The 21,108-nt window shown below is 40.0% G+C and overlaps 2 protein-coding genes across 2 annotated transcripts; one reads left to right on the top strand and one right to left on the bottom strand.

The window, feature by feature from the left end:
* Nucleotides 1-2,365: 2,365 nt before the first annotated feature.
* LOC146308441 (protein phosphatase PTC7 homolog) lies at nucleotides 2,366-10,815 on the bottom strand. The gene is made up of 6 exons (XM_084746017.1): nucleotides 10,278-10,815; nucleotides 7,540-7,719; nucleotides 6,199-6,397; nucleotides 3,883-4,006; nucleotides 3,650-3,779; nucleotides 2,366-3,076 (listed from the first exon to the last, which is right to left on the bottom strand). Exons 1-6 carry the CDS (start codon nucleotides 10,477-10,479, stop codon nucleotides 3,018-3,020), a joined length of 894 nt encoding a protein of 297 aa, XP_084602143.1. The 5' UTR covers nucleotides 10,480-10,815; the 3' UTR covers nucleotides 2,366-3,017.
* A 3,079-nt stretch (nucleotides 10,816-13,894) lies between these two features.
* Nucleotides 13,895-15,896, top strand: LOC146308440 (uncharacterized). The gene has a single exon (XM_084746524.1). It carries the CDS (start codon nucleotides 13,919-13,921, stop codon nucleotides 15,305-15,307), a length of 1,389 nt encoding a protein of 462 aa, XP_084602650.1. The 5' UTR covers nucleotides 13,895-13,918; the 3' UTR covers nucleotides 15,308-15,896.
* Nucleotides 15,897-21,108: the final 5,212 nt, after the last annotated feature.

Below are 21,108 nucleotides of genomic sequence, written 5' to 3'. Positions count from 1 at the left end.
CATTGTCCAAACCACTTGGGTGAGCTGTTAGAAACAGGGACAGTATATTATGAGCGGAACAGTATCATCAATGTCTTTGATTAATGTTGTTTGATGCAGCATTCACCCATTTACATACACTCTTTACAATCATGGTGACCATGTTCATATAAATCATGTCAAGTCATATACAGACATCTGAATTAAAAACGAGAAGCAGCAAACAAAAGTAAAGGGAAATAAGGAACTGAGGAAAAAAAAAAAATCTCACACACACCCCCACACACACCTGATTCTTGTTAAGATAGCTGGATCTTTTGTCATCCATCATCACACATATTTCATATCAGCAGACACTTCAAACTCTTTACTTTTAAAACTAAATAACGTTAAAAAAATACATCTTTTCCTTTTAAATTCATGCCTGACCTATCATTGCAATTGTAAGCATTCCCAGATGCTAGCTTTAGCTGTGTGCGATAACAAATATAAACATTAAATACAGCACACACACACGTCCAAATAACTTCTCACATTTATGCCACACACGCTCACATTTTTTAAACATCCTTCCTACCACACGACAGCTGCAGCGATCAATCTCAGCACATATTCTTCTTGTTCATTTCAGCGGGTGGAAGTGTGGGATTGATAAAGCTCACTTCAAGATTAACATCTAGACAAGAAAATATATTTTATGAATGCATGTGTACACCTTTCACAACAGTAACCAAATAGCGGTTCGCTTTAACGACCAAAGCAAAGACAACAGAAAGGCCAGAACGTAGCCCTAAAAACACAAAAATATTTACAACTTATCAGGATGTGCGCACTGTCAGACCCCCCAGCCAAGTGACGAAACCTGATCAACCTTCTCGTGTACACCTGAACAAGTGTTACCGGCTCCCTTTACAGGTTTCTTTGATCTGAGCAATCACTAGTTCCATCATTCACATTCCCAAACCTGGCACCCAATTCTTGAATATCACTTTCTAGGCGCTCATTCAGACAGAATCAGTCATCTCATTCATTTTGAATGGGGATAGTGTGTTTAGGCTCCGGGTGTGAAAAAAAGATCAATGCACTTGTGTATCGCGATGTTAATTCTCACAAACACTGTATTGTTATGTTGAGATACATGCAAAGATTATTAGCAGCAGTTTATTTTGTGTTGTGTTTACATCCCCAACCTCTGGATAGCAATGTTGTTATCTCTACTAACTTTTTTTGCTATGGCAACGGCAACAAGTGCACATGTAGATGCAGCTGTCGGTATCTCCAACAAACTATTGCTGCTTTTGTCTTTTAAATTTTTTCAGCTTTATTGCTGAAACACACATCACCTATGACAGAAATAGACTCGTAGGCATTTGAAAAGGAAGCATGGGGTTTGGATTTAAGAGCTTTAAGACCTTGTGAGGATCAACAAATGCAACACCTTTCAATCATGCAGCCAGATCAGCTGGATGCACCGCTATGGACCGTCACAGAGGGAGAGGAGGTGATGTCGACCATATCATCATCACCATCTTGTCACTGCTGTTTTACACTGAACCTCATGCTAATTCAAAAAACGCACTACAGAATTACTTCCTAGGTATATATTTTTTATTTTATGTTTGTTGTATATTTTATCCTATTCCATTCTGAATTTATTTAATTACCTTAATGTTGTATTTTGTGTGTAGCATGAAATAACTACAATTCTAATTTTGCTGTACAACCCTGTGCTGTGCAATGATAATAAACGACATGGTTCTTTCCTGATTGCATAAAAAAGTAAACTTTTTTAACTCGTATTTTATGCATATGGTAGTGTTTTCCTAAAATTGGATTTAAAAATAGCAACATATCACCTTGCTTGCAGTATCACAATATAATGAATCATAACGCCTGTAATGTGATACATGTTGTATTGTCAGATTCATGCCAACACACAGCCCTAGGGTTACTGGAAAAATAAACAGCAGGTTGTTTTTGGAGGAATACAACCTGATGTTACGCTGCTGTGGCTGCGATCAGACTGCTCCACAGGCGGCTTGAAAAATCTCGCTTGAAACCAGGTGCTATCCAGGCAGAGTTCAATGATCAGACGATGATACTCTCCCAGATTTGTCACTGGTTGGTTAATTTCATGTACTCATGAACAGCTTTGATGTCTAGGTCTGGTTTGCAGTTTCAGCTGCTAAATAGCGATACCAAGAAGCTTCCTTTTGTGCCCATTTGTTTGAGGGGAGGGGGTGCAACTGTGTTAAAGCAAGGTAGAGACTAAATGAGGAGAGAGAGTAGTGGCAGCAAGAAAGCTGTGAAATCAGGGAAATAAAACATTATTTTCTGATTGTTTCACAGTAGTTATGTTCTAAGCACAAATGACCATCACCACACACTCCTGCAGCTAATTGCTGCAATGCCTGATGGTGTCTGAATACAGCCTAACACCACCCATCCACTCCAAACACCAGCTTCCTCAGCCCATCTATATGCTTTGTTCAAACACATTTATAACAAAGAACAGATTAACAACTGGAACAACAGACAGCTGGGTTCAATAGTTGGCTCTAACACTACACTCTGAAGAATCCCAAACCATGGCTTACTCCCCTATAATATCTCTTTTTTTTCTACATGAGGGCTTCCATGTTTTGAGGCCCTCAGTCAAAGCAAACTGTCCTGCACCGTCTCTTAGACACATCACCTAAAAAGTGATGATGTCACACAATGAGACACGGGAGACTGGCAGGCGTCCCTCCGTCCGTTGTACCCATCTCCTCCTGCATCATGATCAACATGAAAATGTCCTAGCTGCCCGTTTCCCCTTCATCCCTTCAAGCACCAAAACAAAACAAGAGGAAGAAAACAAAATGTACACGGGTGGACGTTCAGCCCCGCAGCGAGGAGTGTGCGTCGTGTTGATGGGCCTCCCCTGTCAGCCCACGGGATGCAGTGCATTTTTTTTTGGGAGGGCTGCAGGTGGAAGACTCAGGCAGAAGGAAGGACCAGCCCCAGAGAAGCACACACACACTGTCACACACACAGGTTCAGTCTGTATATTCAGCCACAATGGACAGCAGCACCGTGATATCATCTGGCTTCCCTCCTGCAGGAAGAGACAAAAAAGCGAGAGTGTGAGGAAGGCATGCAAACACTTATGCAAAAGTTGGTCTAGATTTTTTTCCCCCCAAAGTGAAAGGATATTTGTAACTCACTGCCACTGCATGCTGGGACAGTAACAGCATTTTAGAGCTGCAGCAATTGGTTCATTGAAAGGAAATTAGTAACCAACTATTTCGATAATCGATTAACAATTTCAATCCACTTTTAAGTAAAATGTCAAACATTTGCTGGTTCCAGTGTCTTAAATGTCAGAGTCTATTATTCATGCCTACATCTCCTCATTGTTGGACTACAGTACTGCTTTTTTAAAGAGGTAAATCAATTAAACTCCACAAATTGTGCAGAATGCAGCAGTGAGATGCTTAACAAAAACAAAGTATAGAGAATATATTACTTCAATTTTAATGACCTTACACTTGTTACCCATTTGTTTTAGGATTGATTTTAAAGATTTTACTTAACTGCTTACTACTAAACTTTGGAAGCCCTGCATGCATTTTATGTCTAAAGTACTTTGCAACGCATCAGCACAGCATCTGAAGCACAGTATACTTACCTCTTACATTCAGGCCATTGTCACAGGCAAACTGTGCAAAAGGGGACATATAGTTGGGGTCGTAGGCAAGGTCATGAGCTTGCTTTGCAATGCTCTGTGCAGTCTGCAGGATGCTGTCATAGTTGCTAGTCTGAAATAAACATAAAAAGCATTAAACAACTTTAAGTTTTTCACTTTATAACTAGATCCAGTACATGTGAAAGCACGTATAAGCTGCTATCCGGAAGTGATACCTTGAGTTTTTTGAGCTCCTGAAGAATCATGTAATCTGGCATGTTGTCAAAGAGGCCGTCGCTCGCTGTCAGGATGATGTCACCGAGCTGCACGTCAAAGGAGGAGCTGTCAGCTGCTTCGGGGCTAGAGGGAACAGATGACAGCACGGCAAGATCAGTCACAAGTGAAACAGGAGCATGCAGCGCCTGAGCTGCTGTAAACAGTTTCCAAAATGGAATTAAGCAGGTCAGAAGTTTACTCTGCCAAATCTTGAGGGTGGACACAGCGTGGGCGTTTAATCTGACAGCTGACTTGAAAGCAGCCTGCCCTGTGTGTCCTTTCCAGACGCAGAGAGGTCCTGTTGCTTGCTGGCGCCACACTGAACACTCAAGTTTATTTCCTGGGTGCCTTTAACCTTATACTCATTCTTCATCTTGAGGGTTTTTATTTTAATGCAACACACCAGAGAGCCATAAATGTACTTTAAAAAGGAACATTTACCTGCCAGGAAGCTTTATTTTACACCAGAAGAACAGGATTAACCAAGTTGGGGCAAAACAGGACCTCGAGGATGCTCCAAATGGATTACAAAAGGTTTATCCTTTCTTAATCAGGCTGCCATTGTCAGAATCAAAATGTGACACCTATCTGAGCTGCCTGAAAAGCCTGTAGGCATGCCTGTGGACTGTTCATCTTACACTTAAAATATTACTTCATGGGGGAACATTTTGGAAAAACAATCTTAAAATTAGTAGTTTACAGGCACGATAAACACTACATTTGTAAAGTAACATCTATTAAAAAATTGAAGTGTTTCTGCAGATTTCAACAAGGTCAATTTAAGACTTTACAAGGCCTTTTAAGACCATGATGAATGTAATGTAAGACCTATTTTCACATCCATACTGGCAAAAAAATACAAGCACAGTTTGCATTAGTGGCTACTGTCAATGTTGGTTTCATTTTGTAGTTATCACAGGGTGATTGATACAAATTTTCCTCAAAAAACACATTTAAAAGACGAGACTAAAGTAAATGCAACTTTATAAAAGTAATAAGACCTTCAAGTTATAAGACCTATAAAGATTGAATTTAAGAAATTTTAAAGCATAAAATTCAGATTATTGGATTTTAGACATTTAAAACATTTAGACATTTAAAACCCATTGAAAATGATGCACTTTGTGGCAAACAAAGTTAAAATATGATATGATGATGGACATAATCAGCCCATGTCAAAGATTCTCTAAGAGAGTCAGATTGCATTTGGAGCCACACACTCATATTACTTGATGCACATAATACCACTAAAGGCTAATGGTGTGCATAAAGCATCAGTGCATTCTTATTCTTACAAACAAGTCAATGAGAAAATGATAGCACCTAAACAATTCAGCAATATCTAAATGTAAATTCCCCAACTTCTTTTCTTAATAGACATGTACATATGGTGCTGAGGGTCACATTTTATTTGGTTGTAATGATAATAGAGATGATGGCATGTTCACCTTTAAAATTGCTTAAGTGTAAACAAAAACAACCAACTATAAAGACGATACAAGAGGGCAATATAATAAAAGATGATTGAGTATTTAAGGTGGTTATACAGGAATGTTAATGTCAGAACAGGTCTTGTTTATGCTGGAAACACTGTCTGAAAGTTCCTTCTGCAACTATCAGGGTTGCTACACCTGTTCCCATGTCAAATTTAAGTACTTTTCAAGGATTTTCAAGGTGCATTTTCCAGATTTCCATTTATTATGTATTTATAGATATATATTGAAAATGATTTTCACTTTTTGTCACATAAAATCAGATGTTATTTTTGTTATAAAGACCAAAAACTATGCTTGGAGACAGCATTCTACAAAAGGGTGACAAATTAAAGGAAAACACAATGAAGTTATCTAGGCTTGGTTTATTTCTTTATTTAACAATCATTCAGTCAGGAAGTGATTGACGGAAATTCCAAGCAAAATCCAAGCACTTCTCAAACCCACCCATGCCAATCCTAAACTATGTCTCCTGCCCACTAAGAGGGATGACGAGTGTTTTAACAATTACAGTTGGAAAACCAAAGTGAACATACCCCTCTTTTCACAATGGCATGGACACCCAACTGTAGCACATGCAGATGTTCAAAGCCAAACCAGGAAGGAGCTCAACAGCTATTCTTTTTTTTTTCTTTTACATTTCTCTGATCTATTTTCATCAAAGATGTCCTGTGTAGTGTGCTACCAGTATTGCCACATTCCAATGCTTCTACAATGGTTGTTGCAATTTAAATTGCCTACATGCATGACTTACAAACATGTATCTAACACTGAGCTACTGACCTGTCGCTGAGTACCACCCCTTCAGCTCCTGGAGGAGCAATGGACAGCTGGAAGGGCGTGTTAAAATAGTGCTGTTGCTCATCAGAGCGATGAACCACTTCTCCTCCCCGAACCACCAGGAAGCCGGAGTCACCGAGGTTACAGGTGTGTAGCCGGTGACTCCGTCGGTCCAGGACCACAATACAGGCTGTGCTGCTGCCTATAAAACAGAGGAGAGGAAAAAGAAAAACAAAAAACAATCAAGTTATGGATATTTATATAAAGAGGATAAAAATTGACAAAAGAACAGTGGAAAAGAAAACTGATGTAACTGAGAAGACATCCACAGTGAAAATGCAAATATATCTTTCACAGTTTTGACAGACAGGAAGAAAAGAAGCACAGGCCGAAGTTGTGTTTCACTTCACTTTCTAGAGAGGTAGAATGCTGCCCAACTAGACCATCACCGCACCTTCCTTGTGAATTTCATGCTTCCAAAGTGGGTAGGTGAGATTATTATGCAATTCGCAAGTGGCCTCGCACCAAAAAAAAAGGAGAGGAAAACAAACCCAGGGTCATGGAACATGCTTGTCCCAGTGACTGCAGCTCTAGTTGCCAAACCGTCCAAGTAACCTTGAGCAGGGAAGGTCACAAGCACAGACTTTGTCAGAGCCTCCCAAAATAAAAGTAGGCTAATAGACAAACATCGTGACATGGGGGGACGAGGTTAGTGCCTGTGCTGGCTGTTGGTCAGGGATACCGAGTCGCAGAAGAAATGTGACCTTGGTCACATGTTTGACTTGTGCACGCTTTTAAAAACTGTTCGACCCTCCTGCAGTGTCAGTTACAGATGGATTCTTGACCTTTTGGAGCTCTGGTATGAGACAAAACGTTCAGCCTCCATGTTTAGTCCCACAAGGTCATGGAGTTTCAACTTCCATGTGTCTGCATAACGAAACACAGCCTGATTAAGTTAGTTAGGTGGTTACCTTGCAGATGTTACATCACTCAGTAGCATGCAGGTCTAAGTCTAAATCAGTGACAACCAACAGCCCCCACACAAAATAATACACTGAGTGAAGCTGAAGTTTTGTGACCATCTGTCTTATTTGCATATTCCTCCACCCTTCCATGCACCCTTCTGACATTTAATGAGATTTAAATGGCAATAAATTATAGTAATATCTTGCACATCTTGCTAAGCAAGGCTGCTACTCACAGTCTGACTCATCCTGCAGCTATGTTATTTATTTCTCAGAGTATGGCTGCTCTCATGAGAGGCATGACTCACTTCACCACTGGCTATGTGTATACCATAATACTGTATGATGTGTTCGTGGTGTCATCTCTGTGTGTACTCACCTAGCAGGGGGACTTTGTTCTGCAGAAGCTCGTAATAGCCAGAGGTCAGGATGCCTACTGGATTACTGGGAGTGAAACGTCCCTCCTTCACTAGTCGCTCACAGGTCCTCATTAAGGTGGCAGAGAACTGAGACGGGTCGACACCATAGTCACGCCAGCCTCCTACGCCGTCTGCAACACCTGATGGACAAAAGGAAAATACAATTTTAATTTAGTTGTTGTTTTGGTGCTCACCCACCCACATTCAAATGCTATAATTTATTGCCAAGAAATCTAAATACATGCCAAAGAAAATGTTCTCTGAAATGATTTCTGTCATTTTTGGGTAGTTCTTATCTATGCTGATGTTTGTTCATCTGTTGATTTTTTTTGACCCAGACCCTTAGGTGGCATTGTGTTGGAAAATACTAAATGACTCTTCCTTGTAGACATTAGCCCTGATAAACACGACTGTGTGAATTTGTGACTGAGTTATGACATTCAAAACATTTACATTAAAAAACAATAAACTGATTAGTATTATTCATTAGTATTTGATTCATTACCTTCTACTATAAAAAGATGTATGAACCAGCTGAATATTCCAACCATTCGACTAATGTGGGCTAATTTATGTTATGAATATATGCAAAAATCTCTTTCACTGCCAACTGAGTCCTTTCAAGTTTGTACTTCAGCACCTGATTCCATACACTGCAGTGGACCATTATTATGGTGGTATGACAGTACAATAACTCTCATCCCTGTATGATTTTTTTAAATAAGACTAAATAGCCTGGACTTTCAAATATGTTTATTGGCCAAATACTTCATGCTATGTAGCTGGGTGTAAAGTCATACACCCAAGCTATATGGTTTTATAGTTTAACGCCGGGCATCTTTTAAATGCTCACCACTGCTGGAGTTTATTTTGAGCAGTGAGAACACAAATTAGATGATTGAATTACCAAACGTCGCTGTTTCTACCATTCCCAGTAACACCTGCTCTGCAATAATTGGTTTCATTTTCAATTACAACATTCCAACAAGCAAGCGGCAAGTCCAAACCCACGCACACCACAGCTGGTGTGGTGGACAACACTTATCAGATTAATCCAATGATAGATATCTGTTCGGTGCAGTGCATGTCCTGTTAAATAGCAATGGAGTAAGCTTTTGTTGAGCTTCAGGAAAGAAATTTCTGGCAAGTCAGAGCTGTAGATCAAGGAGAAAATAATAATAGAGATGGGCAATATATCAACATTATATATCAATAACGTGATATGACATCAGATATCGTCTTAGATATTGAATGTCAATACACTCATATGGCATAAGTGTTGTCTTTTCCTGGTTTTTAAGGCTGCTTTACTGTAAACTGCTGTATTTTTCTGAACCTAACAGACTGTTCTAGCTGTTCTATTATTTGCCTTTACCCACTCAGTCATTACATCCACATAACTGATGATTTTTTTCTTCATCACAAATCCCATTGTATTAATATTCCATGAAAGCACCAATAGTAATTCCTACAAAACTGATGCAACATGAATAAATATCAGTAGGGGTATTTGGTCAAAAAGGCTGTGATATTTGTATTGTTTGTGATATGTCCCATCTATATAATACACTATGATACTTGGCATCAAACTAAGCACACTAAAATAGCATTTCACTGTTTCATGTCCATAAGCATCACTCTGTAGCATATGAACATACTCTAAATCCCTGTTTCCTTAACAGAAAGAACACAATATGGTGTAACATGGATATAAACATTGGTAACAGGCATTGTTTCCATGCTCGAACTTCAGTGTCATTTTCTCTTTGTACTGAAGATGGAAATTCCCTCAAATTCTAAACTACAATGACTAAAACGACCCTGGAAGTCTTCTGAAATCTTATTTTTCAAAAACCGTTTTGAGAACCACCCCCGGTCCACTTCCAAGACTTTATTACAGACCTCACCACCACTGGTGCTGCTGCTTGTGCTTACCATGTGTAGCACGTGAAGCCCTGGGGGGGATTTTGTTCTACAGAACTGGTTATTTTTATTTATTTTTTTTTACTTCATATCAGTCTAATAAGTTAAGACTTCACATTGTTTAAAACTGTAAAAACACGCCGTGTGGGTGTCGACCAAGCCATATTGTTAGTCAAGTATTTGCTTGTGGTAACCCTCCTGTCAGCTGAGCAGCGAGGACAAAGCAATTACTTGCTAAGCTAGCTGGCTATTGACGCTATTAGCAACATGGCTGCCTCCATGCTCAACCATTCTGACCTTTGCAAGACATTGTAATATTAAGTCTGAGACGTTGCAATGTGGACTTTTTTAGCACTGTCCACCTTTAATGAAGCTTATCTATAGCTCTTGATTTTATATGTTTCTTATATTGCAGTATCGACGTGTACTCTTCAGCTGGAGCTCATCTAGGTGAAAGGGCATTCGGGGTTTCACCTCAAAACTACCCGCTGACGGCACATGATTGCAGAAAATGACATGATTTTAGCTGCACTGTATGTTCTTATCTTCTGAAAGCATTTGCCCGGCGTCAGGTAAACTAAACGCAACCAACACAACGACTGTAAGGGGGAAAAGTTAAGGCTCTGTTTTGGGAAGGGAAGGGGAGGGGGCTGTTGTGTTTTCATGCGAGTGGTCGATACACGTGCAGGCTAGCTAGATTAAGTGAAGGTCACCTGAGCACAGAGGGTGTTTGACAGCCATCTTCAAGCCTTTTTTTTTATGACAGAGGGCTTACCCAAAACATCAGCCGTCCTGTGCCGCGCGATGAAGCAGGCATCATCCCCGTAGCACATCCCTTTCTTCAGGATCCCCTTACGAAAGTCTTTACCGAAGCCATAACTGGCGCTGATCAGGCTGTAGTCCCGACCGTCCGTCTGAGAGAGTCCGCCCAGGACAGCCCTGGCTACCAGTCTGCCATACGACAGTACGGATAACATCCCCTAGCAGCTCCGTCTTCTCTTGAGCACACACGCCGTCCCCGCTCCCTCTCTACCCGGCCCGGCCGCCTGTCTGTTAGACTACTTCCTCGGATCAAGCCCCGGCTGCCTGGGCTGTCTTTACCCGTCCATTCGATCCCGGCTGGCCCGCTTCCGTGAAATAGTTACGTACCCCCGACCAACGGTTACTAACTGGCGTAAAACGTCACCGACCTTCCTTACTGATTAACAGCCAGTTTATGTCTCAGGTGTGCATTTCATGAGCGCAGTTCCTCCGCTGGGTTCTCTCCTTCCCGTCATGTTTCCTCTGTGTACCGACTGCGAGTACATACGGGTTACAATCTTGACGTCACGGCTGGCCGACATTATCCAATGAAAGAGCAGGCCACAGCCAGCGACAGACTGCAGTTACCTGACCTGAGCCGTGTCCAGGAGGGGACCCCGGACCCACGCGAGAACTCGCGAAAATGAGCATTTTAACACAAACCATGATCCTTTCTTAACGCCAACCAGATGCCTTTTGTCCCTAACCAGACCCAGAATTAAACTTTCAATTTTTATTTTCTGTACATTTACTCGTACTTAAGTATATATTCCAAGCTGCAATTTACTTTGAAAATAATAATTGAGTACTGAATACAATTTGAGTTGATATCCAAACCGTTCATCTGCATTTTTGTAGTCCACCAGGTGATCTGATCACAAACACACCAATGAAAACAATGACATACAAACGAAAAACCAAACTCTGCAGCATTTGGAGTACAGATGTTAATGATTAATGATTAATCGATTAATTTATGTTGAGAATTTAACCAATTAAAACTGTATTCATGGATATTTAATCAATAGATGTGGCAGCAATTGGCACCTCATTTGACATTTTGTCTGGTGGGGCCATATGTTGAATAAGGAAACTTAAATATCAACTTAAAATGAGAAAGAAAATACAATAAAACAAACAAAAAAAATATTGAAAATGAGGTGATGATACATACTTTGTATCTATTAAATCGTTAATGATTTATCAGTTGTTAGTGTTTTCAATTATTGGTTAAGGAAAACATAAAATTTGCAGCCCTAGTTTGGAGAGGTGACAGTGACATCAACAATTAGTAATACTAATACTCTGAGTACGTTTTGATACAAATACTTTGTACTTTTACTTATTTTTTTTTCTAACAACAGTACTTGAGTACAGATTTTGCTTACTCTTTCCATCACTGAATTTAAGGGGTCTTTTAAATATTCTCCACTGGTGGTGTTTATTCTGAGCAGTAAGAACACAACTTAGATGATTGAATTATCAATTATTACTTATCATCGCTGTTTCTAACACTTGCTCTGCAATTATTGGTTTCATTTTCAATTACAACACTCGAGCTGGTCCAAATCCATGCACATCACAGCTGTTGTGGTGGACAACACTTATTAAATGCTCTTTTAGATTAATACAGTGTTAGACTGGATTAGAGAGAAATGAACTGAAAGGAACCAGGTAGCTGATGCATCAAATTTCAATTCAAACTTGTAGTGGATATCTATTCAGTACAGTGCATTATACCCTTTTGAAAAGCAATGGAGAATGCTTTTGTTGACTTATAGAAATGGAGATTTCTGGGTCAGTGCTGTAGCACAAGGAGAAAATAACAATAATAGAGATGGGCAATATATCAATATTATCAATATTGTGATATGACACTAGATACCGGCTTAGATTTTGAATATCAATACACTGTCATATGGCATAAGTGTTGGCTTTTTCTGGTTTTTAAGGCTGCTTTACTGTGAACTGCTGTAATTTTCTGATTTCTGAACAAACTGTTTTAGCTGTTCTATTATTTGCTTTTACCCACTTAGTCATTATCTCCACGGGGGTTATTTATCTAAAATCCCATTGTGTTAATATTTCGTGAAAGCACCAGTAGTCAGTCTTATAATACTTTAGTAATATGGGTAAATATTGATAGAAGTATCTGGTAAAAAATATTGTGATATTTGTTTTGTTTGTGATGTCTCCCATCCCTATAGTGACACTATGATACTTGGCTTCAAGAATTTTATAACAGTTTTTTCTCACTATAAACCTTAATTAGTTCGTGCAAGATGTCATCAAGGGTTCCTTTCTAGACATGAACCCACCCTCCGAGAAATCAGACCCATGTCGTCACTGGATGGGAAGCCTAGTTTTCCAAAACTATCGCGAGATTTGTGTTTGTTGTTTCTTTACTGCGTATCTTGTGTACACCAGTGATGCTTTATAATGTAACAACGCTGTGGTTAAAATCTGGGTGGTTTTAGGGACAAAACACAACACGTGGTTATGGTCCGTTTTGGTTTTGGTTATAAAAATATTCTCGCGAGATCTTTCGCGGATCTAGGGTTCCTTCTGAGTTAAGAACCACTGACCTGCGCAGGCTTCGGATGTGCACTTGTTTTAAGTGACTGGATGTAATTGATGGTCGTCGGACCGGACCATTGTTAGCACCATCTAGCATATGGTTCACGTGATAGAGTTAAAGTTATTTCAGGATTTAACGAGGACTGCAGAGAGTGTAGACCCCCAGAGACTCACAGAATAAAATATAACTGTATTTTTAAAAATAGAAATTAAAGGTGCCTGCACCTGCTGTATGGTAACTCGTTGCCCTCGTTGGTCTGCATAAATAAATGGCTTAACAAGTCGGAAGTTATAGGCTTCTTACAGTGAAACACTTCTGAAAATATAACATTTGTAATTTTACGGGTGTCACAGCTAAGTGTCCCCACCTCCTTGTTCAATACGGCACTTCCTGTGCATCAAAACGAGCGCTCCCCAACCAGACGATCCCACCCTGAGCCAGACCTCCATGCAACGGAACTGAGAGGAACAGAGGACAACAACGCAGTATCACCGATTCACCATCGAGGCACACAGCTAAAGCAGTTTCACGGTAAGCAGTAATTCGATTATACTGAATGATGATGCTATATAGGCCCAGTCTTTGTAAGATATCTCGACGAGAGAACAACGCTGCACATTAAAAAAAAATAGTAATTATGTTTAAACGAATTTTAAGGATGAAAATGATGCAATGGTGGTAACGAAAACACGTCTCTCATCGCTTACTCAGTGGTTAACAATAATTTAATAAATTTGTTTATATTTATATTATCCAAATGATGAGATAGTATTAACGACAGTATTCAAATTGAATATTTTTTAAACTTAATTACGTGCTCGTTTTAAACGAATGAATAAGGATATTTGCTGCTGTGTGGCCTTTAGGAAATGTAAGTTGGTAGCATTATAATATTTCATTGTCGTTCATTATTAAATGAAAAAGCAACACTAGGATTTTTTGCATGTCATGTTACAGAACATTCTGGAAAAGGGCAGGAAAAAGCAGTATTTGTTTTTATAATCCTCGATGATCATTGTCTTTCTCTCATCAGGGCCATGATGGGGAGGTTATGTGAGTTGGTTCTGGTATCCCTCCTTATTGTGTTTATGCTGAACACTGAATTGACATGGGCTAAGAGAAGTGGCAGCAGTAGCGGCAGGAAAACCTCATCTTGGGGCAGCAAGACTGGGACACATTCGAAACCGTCCAGCTCTCAGCCACAGAGTCCCAATCGAAACAGCAATCCATATCCCTCTGGTGGGAGCTACCCGGGGGTAGGCAACTCTAATCCAGGAGGGTATCCCAAACAAAACCCAGGAAGTTATCCTGGAGCTGGTAACCAGCATCCTGGTAGATCCAATCCTGGAAGTTATCCTAACCAGAACCCCGCAGGTGGATACCCAGCTGCAGGTGGAGGGTATCCTAACCAACCAGGGAGAGGGAATTATCCAAACCAGTATCCCGCTGGAGGCTACCCAGCAGGTGGCTATCCTAACCAATATCCAGGCAGAACCAACCAAGGAGGATATCCTAACCAGTACCCTGCTGGAGGAGGCTACCCCCCTGCTGGAGGTTATCCTAATCAGTACCCAGCAGCAGGTGGCTACCCAGTCAGAACGGGGAGTACAGGACAGGGTTGGGGTCAGCCTGGTGGGTACCCAGGGGGTTACGGGGGAGGTTACGGAGGGGGTTACGGGGGTGGTTACGGAGGGGGTTATGGCGGGGGTTACCCCGGTGGAGCGGTTGGTGGTTACCCCAACTGGAACCCAAATAATAAGATCCTCAGTCCCCGATTTGGTGGAGGAGGCTATGGATATGGTGGTTATGGGATGGGAGGGTCTCCTTTCTCTCGCTCTGTGCAGGGTATGGGATACGCACCCAAGTCTACAAGTTTTGCCAAGAAAGCCATGGTGGCAGCAGGCGTCGGCGCCGTGGCTGGAATGGCTGTTGGATACGGACTAGGACGCTTCCCTCGACCACATTTCAATTTCCGCAACCCTGAAGAAGAGTACTACTACAACAACTACATGTACCGACGTTATGGCACCCAGTCCACAGATGAAAAAGACTTTGGCCGTGATTACGTCTACAAGCCTCCACCACGGGCAGAGCCTTATGATAAGTTCATGGATCGCTGTATGAACAGGACTGACCTTCTTAAAGATCAGGGCAGCAGCACTCCCGGTCCTAATGGTCAGGGCGGAGGCAAGGAGGATGATGATACCGTCAGCATTGAGGAGATTGGATACCCAGCCCTAATTGAGCAATTGAAGGCCCGGCGCTGTGTTGAGCAGTACATGGTGTACTCCGAGCGCTTTCTGCAGGAGCGGAAAGCAGAGCAGCAGTACCAGCCCACTGGTCGCAGCAGCCCCCTGAGCTACGGAGTGATTCAGCTTCTCACCTCTGTCTTCATGCTACTCTCCAGCATGCTCCTTCTGCAGTGAGAACAAGAGCCCTAAAGGGATCTTCACTTTTTCCATTATATCTGCACGTCCACATACTGCTAATGTACTGTTAATTATCGCCATAGTACAAGTCATAGCTGGATACTTGCAAGGTCTTTGGCTCATATTTAGTCAATCGTTTTTAACCAGGGAAAACTTGTAAAAGGTAACAAAATGCTATAGTGTATATAGTAACTAAATCAGTCAATTTTAAGACACGGCAGTCAGTTAGATCATCAGTTTTATGTTGTACAAGCTGCACTAATTTGTTCTGTTAACTTTTTCAAGAATTTATTTTGCACTTTTATACTCCACGGTATTGAGCACTGATTCACAGAAGATAAAAGAAATTCAGGTTACTACACACTGTAAGTTCAGTTTTTGTGACAATTTATTATGACAATATATCTGCTACTGTATAAAACAGGAATGTGATATTAAGAGTTATATCTATGTACAAAAACATCCAACTAACATAATTATATAATTCATTCATCCTTTCGATCTGTACTTGACAATTCAACAGTTTTCAATTGGTTAAATATTCTCAATCAAAAGAAAATTTTATTTTAATCAAAAATTGAAGAGCATTTAAGTCAAGGATCCCCTCTTAAATTTGGATCCATGTAGGGATGGGTATCATTAAGATTTTATTTATACTGTTTTTGATACAACTTGTCAAATTGTTTGCTGAGTCATTGCATTTAGCACCATTTTCATTAAATTTCGTACAGTGAGCCCATGCTTTTGAATGTTTTGCCCTGTCAGCTGTAAATGAAACATTAAATAAATACCAATAGCGATATCGATATTTCAATACTGACTACGGATGCAACAATTTCGATATCAAATCAAAAATGGATTGAAATGACCTTTAAAGTTCAGTAATTGAAATCAAAGGCAGAGTTGGCACTTCTCCCAGTACTCCTTTTTTTCTTTCCACCACTGCCTACCTGCAGCTTGGCACGCGATTGCAGAATAAAAAACACCACTTCAAGTTGACTCGAATCAAACCATGACGTTAAAATCTAAATCTTTGACTTAAAAGTCAAATTGAATACTAGATTTGGAGAACTGTGACACCTCTAGTGCTGATCAGTCAGAAACTGGTACCAGTTTAGAGCTTCTAGATACCCATCCCTAATGTAAACCCAAGTAAACAAAGTGAAGCCACGTTAGGCTGAAGACTGATTATCGGTGTGTTGCACCATTTAAATACATTTAACTTCAAAGAAGTGGGATTTCAAAGAAAATGTTCTGATTATCAGGGAAAAGTGAAGTTGTAGTCATCACTTCCAAATAACGTCGTTCGGAAATATGATAACCCCCCCCCCACCTAGAGGTATTTATACAATTAAAGGAACTTAATTTTCACTTTTTGTTATCTATGAAGAAGAAATAAAAGTGTGATTGAGGTTTGTCTGTGGTTTGCTTAACAGGATGATGCATTTGTGTCGGTGTTCGTCTCCACAATGTGGTGTAAGAGCCCAGTCGAGACATGCATATTATATAATCTTGGCCCTAATGGCAGTTTCTCATTCTAAGTATTTCCTGTAAGCACTATTAAATCAGACTTCCGCCTTCTGTCCACATCTTCTAACCATACTGGTAAACACTGGAGGCCATTTCCATGTGGACAAATTCTTTAATATCCAACAGTTAACACGACTTGTACGACCTTATCAGGTACATGACACTAACACATTATTTGCTTGCTGCCTGTAAAATCCTGGATTGCATGTAAACAGCCCTTGACAATAAAGGGGCGTCAGTAAACACATGTCCTTTGATACGCAGGAAACGGTGTCATTAATGATGTAGTGGTGTTGCCTGCAGCTGTTCAGAACAATAAGTGCATTTGTTGATGATGGCGCCTGATGCTTTTAGTCTGTGTCGTGCTGGTTTGGTGAAAGCTGGGGTTTAGCTACACAACAATTCTGGCATCCAGCGCTAAATCTGCTTTATTTGAGATTTTCCAGTCTTTCTTTTGCTGGTCAGTACATCTCTGCGTCTTCTTGAGTCTTCCCCTTAACACAGTCAAAGGTGACGCAGGTCTGTAAATATTCCTGTTTGCTTTACCTGAACCCTAGCCGTCATGGTGTGTGTCTCTCCAGGAATGAAAATTTTGTTCCACTTTTTATTTAAAGTTAAATGGACTTTTAAACTACCAGTAGGTTTGTTGGGTTGTGTATAGTGAAGTTTATATGTACTTATTATTTCGTAGTGTTTGTGATTCTTTTACTATTACTGCCTGTTTTCTTTTTATGTGTTTTAATTATTTCTTTCCCTGAGTTTTGTAACTTTGCACTTTGTATTTCAAAAAAGGTAATTAAATTAAGTTTTTGCAGGCTGTCCTTGATGCCATTTTCAAGGGATTTTCGCTCAAGTAAATGTTCAGTTTAAAGAAAAACTGTTGCTGTTCATTTCAGTCTGCTGTTTTGATCAGGTAGTGATGTATTCACTAAGGTCTGCTGTTGGCAAGTTCACACACAATATTTAGTGTATACTAACTTATATGTAAAGTGAAAAGTCAAATGTGGCACTGTCCAAATACCCACAAAGCATACAGTGCAGTCTATCAGCTAGTGATTGTATAGTGGTGACCCTTTACTTTGCTCCACTGTAGTTTTTTTTTTCTTTGCTGATTCTGGAAAAATGTTTTTAATCTGTTTTAAAGTTACAATTTCACATTTTCATACAGTTTCACATTTTCATACTGTCCGGGCTGTAGAATATCTTTAAAGTGCACTTATGTCCCCTTGGGATTAGATATTCTGTGACTCTGTCATTGATCTGATATTGGAAATATAGACTTAAAGTGTGAATCCTCTGGTTTGGACCTGCAATTGTAAACACTTTGGGTTATTCATCAAGTAATATGACTAATATGGTTTGTCATGGATGTTTATGTGTTAAATAAAATAAATAATAAAATAACTGTTTCTCTGATTAAATGATATAATTTCATAAACACTGTCATATATTCATGCTCGCAGTTTCCTTTAATGACAGTCAAACATTCATCAAAACACCTCCATATTCATGATAAGTGGTGTGCTATTGTTATGACGGTGTAATGACAGTCTTATGTACACCCTTTCAAATAAAGTGTAACCTTTTGTTGACCAATCGAGACAATAATCATAGTAATTGATAATCAGAATGAAAAATTATGTTTATAGTCCCCAGAGAAAGCTGTCATATTGTCAATCATGCTGATATCCAACCCAAATTCCTTGTTAATTGATTCATAATTGAAACATAATCACCCTACATGAAACAATAAAGGACATGAAAGGTAATTTGTTCAGTGGAGCCTTTATTTCATTTGATTTGGTGATTGATGGCTTTCCCATGATAATGACATATCAAATGTCTCTTATCCAGGCTGCTATGAGGAAAGACACCACATGTCCCAGTGTGAGAAAGACGTTAGTCATTGGAGCAGGGGCAGCCGCGCTAACAATGGCCCTCCAGAGAGACTGGTTGTGAGATCCCTGCTGCTGGTTGTAGTAAAGCCGTTGATCTTGCTGAGAGGAGGATGTCTTATGGCTGTAATGACTCCCAGATCCGTGCTTTGGCTTGCCGAATAACCCCAGCCCGTACCCGGTGCCTGTGCCTCCCAGCACCCCAGCTGCCGCTGCTCCCGCCCACTTCAGGCCGTGCTTGGACAGGCCTTGGCCCTGGGATGGAGGCTTTTTGTTGCTGTCACCTTTTCCTCGACCCTTGGAGCTGCCTCCACGCTTACTGTACGCGTACTGTGCTCCTGGGCACAGAGCTGCCATAAGCAGCAGCCAAACCCAGAGTGAGAGGAGCTTCTGCTGGCCAGTCATTTCTGCAGAACTGCACCCTGCAAAAACACATCTGCATGTATAAATGAAAGAGGTGGGTGGCAGGTGAATGCTGAGGATGAATAACATGAACACATTTAACGAGGGTTTCTAAAACTGATCATATTAAAAATATATTCCAATATTCTGCTCTGTCTTTATGTTTTTGCACAATATATTTATTTATTTGAGACACAAAGAGACAAGACTCTGCACTCTTAGAAATAAGAGTTCCAAAATTGTTCTTCATCATTCCTGAAGGACTGAGGTTCTGCTCAGAATCATTTGCTTGCGAAGAACCCTTTTTTGAAGGAAGGGTTCATCGAGAGTTCTTTGTAATCTTAAGAGCCCTTTTTGGAAGATAGACTTCTTCAAGGATTCTTAATTTCCTTGGGTGGGTTCTAGATGCAACCCTTAGAATATAAAAGGGGTTCTCGGAGAACCTCCCTGGGTGTGTTCCAGATAAAACCCCTGGAATATAAAAAGGGTTCCTAGTAGCATCCTCGGGGTGGGTTCTATTTGCAACCCTTGGGCCTTGAAATTTAAAAGAGTTCTTGGTAGAACCCCCTGGGTGGGTTCTTGTTAGCACCCTTAGAGGGTGGAAAGGTAGGGTTCTGGGTGAAATCATTACACCATAAAAAGGTTCTCTGTATTCTCATAGAGGATTCTAGGTGAAACCTTTCAAAGGTGGTTCTAGGTTGTAACCCTTTATGTTCTCCTATGGGCACAAGCCAAAGAACTCTTTATGGTTCTAGTAAGCACCTTCATTTCTAAGAGTGTGTAAAGTCTGTTGGCAGTTGTTCAAACTGGCATTAAAGCTTTTGATTTTGCACAGCTGCAGTCACATGCTCACCGCCACTGACACAACAGAACATCCAGAACCATCCACATGCTCTGTCAACACTGGGATTAGCTCGGCATTATGTGTGTGCCATGATGCATATTTCTCCCCGTCATGATGAGTTTGTTCTCTCAGGCTCTGATAAAAAGAATATTTCATACAATATTTTCCATAGTTTGGTACAAAACATATGATGGACGCCGTAAAATGAACTATTTCTTTTACCTTAAAAAAAAAAAATAAAGCTAGTCTCTGATCTGCCTTTAAATTTTAAGTTGTCTGAATTTGAAAAGAATATAATATAAATTCAGCTGGACTTGAGAAAACATGCATGCAACTCTTCAGTCGCACTGACAAACAAATTTGATTTCCTCTCACATTCAACTCATCATTTCAAACGATTCCAAGTTTAGAAGTGTTGTGAAAATAAATACTAGAAATCTGAGTTTAATTAACTTGGATAAATACTTAAAAACACATGTTAAGTTAATGTGAAAACTAAATAACTGATAATAATCCACTGAATTCCTGTCTGTCTGAATTTTTAGTGTATACATTGTGAACTGTAAACATCCGTGACACAAAACTTCCACATAAATGTTGAGAACTATCAAAATGAACTGAAAACTTTAAGTTCCCTTTTTTTTTTTTTTACAAACACATCCCTTGTGAAACTGACACTTTTATGTTCAGTAAATAAGCTTTGATTTTTTGAGATGAGTAAGTTGAGTGAGTAAATTGCTGGTTACAGTGACACATGCATCTGTATGTATTACTGCACCACATGTGGAAGGAGATTATTTATGAAACTTAACACACAGGAAAAATGTGTTGATTCAGTCTATTTTGCAACGAACAAACAAACATAAAAATGTAAAGAATATTATTAAATGTACTTTACCTTTCTTACTGGTCACACTGAGAGGTTGTGATGCTGGAGCAGCAGTCCTTTGTCAAACCACAACACTTTCAGGACAGCAGAGCAGCATTTTGGTAACAGCATCATTTCCACATCAACAGAGCCACAACAGCCCCTCCCCAAAACAACAAACCCCGCGTTGCTATTGGTTCGAGATCAATAATACAGTACAGGTTGAATGATTTTTGCTAATGGCAGCAATTCACGCACA

This window comes from Lutjanus erythropterus, chromosome 20 (genome assembly GCF_056507025.1).
Source record: "Lutjanus erythropterus isolate fLutEry1 chromosome 20, fLutEry1.hap2, whole genome shotgun sequence".
NCBI lineage: Eukaryota > Metazoa > Chordata > Actinopteri > Lutjaniformes > Lutjanidae > Lutjanus > Lutjanus erythropterus.
This window is presented reverse-complemented; position numbering and strand designations above follow the sequence as displayed.

Excerpts from the sequence above, each read along its gene's own strand:
- LOC146308441 (XM_084746017.1), bottom strand. The coding sequence starts at position 10,479 with ATGTTATCCGTACTGTCGTATGGCAGACTGGTAGCCAGGGCTGTCCTG. Across the intron at positions 6,398-7,539 it reads GAACAAAGTCCCCCTGCTAG|GCAGCAGCACAGCCTGTATT; the intron begins GTGAGTACACAC and ends TCTGTTTTATAG. Across the intron at positions 3,077-3,649 it reads CAATGGCCTGAATGTAAGAG|GAGGGAAGCCAGATGATATC; the intron begins GTAAGTATACTG and ends CTCTTCCTGCAG.
- LOC146308440 (XM_084746524.1), top strand. The coding sequence starts at position 13,919 with ATGATGGGGAGGTTATGTGAGTTGGTTCTGGTATCCCTCCTTATTGTG.